At 53.5% G+C, this 1416-nt stretch overlaps 1 protein-coding gene across 1 annotated transcript in view; it reads left to right on the forward strand.

Moving 5' to 3' along the window:
- The window catches only part of CACNA1S (calcium channel, voltage-dependent, L type, alpha 1S subunit), an 81717-nt gene that overhangs the window by 61461 nt on the left and 18840 nt on the right, over positions 1-1416 (forward strand). The window contains exon 27 of the mRNA XM_011990610.1: positions 814-924. Coding sequence (XP_011846000.1) covers positions 814-924 — 111 coding nt within the window. The remainder of the gene's footprint in view (positions 1-813; positions 925-1416) is intronic.

A 1416-nucleotide genomic window follows, 5' to 3' on the forward strand; every position in this document is an offset into this window, starting at 1 on the left:
AACACACACTGCTAGGTCATGATGATATGGAAAGACAATCATTGAGCCAGGAGGCCCAGGTCACAGAGGATCATCAGCACTGCCTTGTGTTTGGGGCCGAGTCAGGCAGCAGAATTGGACAGTCCTGCCGAGGCGGGGCAGGGTGGAGGCAGTCATTGGATCCTCCCAAACTACCTGGAAGGTTTTGTGGAAGAGGTAGAATTTCATCCACTTTCTACTAAAACGGTCAGAGATCTCTGGGAAAACTTACAAGGAAGTAGATTTAAGGAGGGTCATAGTGGTGGGTGACAGGGGCCTCACCATCGTGCCTCACCATCACTGGAGGTGGTGTGCAGACACAGTAAGCTTGGTGAGCTCTCGGCTTCCCACTAGTAGACAGTGATAACACGGACTGTGGAACCCAGGCGTCTTCTTTCCTAGTCCTGTACCCAAATGACTAAACAGAACCTGTCACAGAGCCCTGGCTGGACGACCTCCCATCCTGGTCCTCCCAGATCAGATATGTAAACGAGCTCTGGCCCTGCAGCCCTGCATGTAAATGAACACACTTGACAGGACTTGGAATTGGAGCCCCTCCCCTCCTGTGTTACCTCTTTTGTGGTGGTGGGGTAGGGGGAGGATGTTCATAAAATTTGGTGGAACTCAGGGGATTGCCAAAGCAGCTTCTAGTTTTCTGAGCTAAAACAAGGTGAGCAGGGGGCCCAAGAAAGGGTTGGGGCCTGCCCAGGAAGAGGCAGGGGCTCTGGGAATGCAATCTACAGGGTGGGCAAACCCGGCCCATCCTGACCCACTGCTCCTGTGTCCCCTCCACAGCACTACAACCAGTCAGAGCAGATGAACCACATTTCAGACATCCTCAATGTGGCCTTCACTATCATCTTCACCCTGGAGATGATCCTCAAACTCATGGCCTTCAAGGCCAGGGTAAGTGTGGGGGCTGCAGGGCCCGTTGAAAAGCTGGGGCTGGGGAGGTGGGGCCTTCCAGTGGAACATCCACCCCATCCCTCATCCTATCAGGGCCCCTTTGCCCAGAACTTCTGCTCCCAACTTGCTCCTTTGCCCACTTCCACCTTCAGACACAGGGCAGGCAAATCTTCATGCAGCCAGAATTGACCAATGACAGAAAGACTCTGGATGCCTCTTCCTTTGAGCTTCTCTTACATTCTCGCCTGCCCTGAAGTTTCTGAAGAACAGGCCCAGGGCTGGGGGAAAATCTTGCCTTGTCTCTTTGATTCTCAAGTCCATTCCCATGGTTCCCAGCACAGCCCTGTCAGTTCTGCACTGTAAAGCCCCAGACAGGATGTTCAGTGGGGTTCAGGGGATGAAAGATATCTCTATCTGGACCAGGACCCCAAATCCTGAGTTCCCAATGATTCCCCCCCCCCCCCACTGCTTTCTGCTCTGGAGGAGGGGAAA

This window comes from Mandrillus leucophaeus, unplaced genomic scaffold (genome assembly GCF_000951045.1).
Source record: "Mandrillus leucophaeus isolate KB7577 unplaced genomic scaffold, Mleu.le_1.0 Scaffold38, whole genome shotgun sequence".
Taxonomy (NCBI): domain Eukaryota; kingdom Metazoa; phylum Chordata; class Mammalia; order Primates; family Cercopithecidae; genus Mandrillus; species Mandrillus leucophaeus.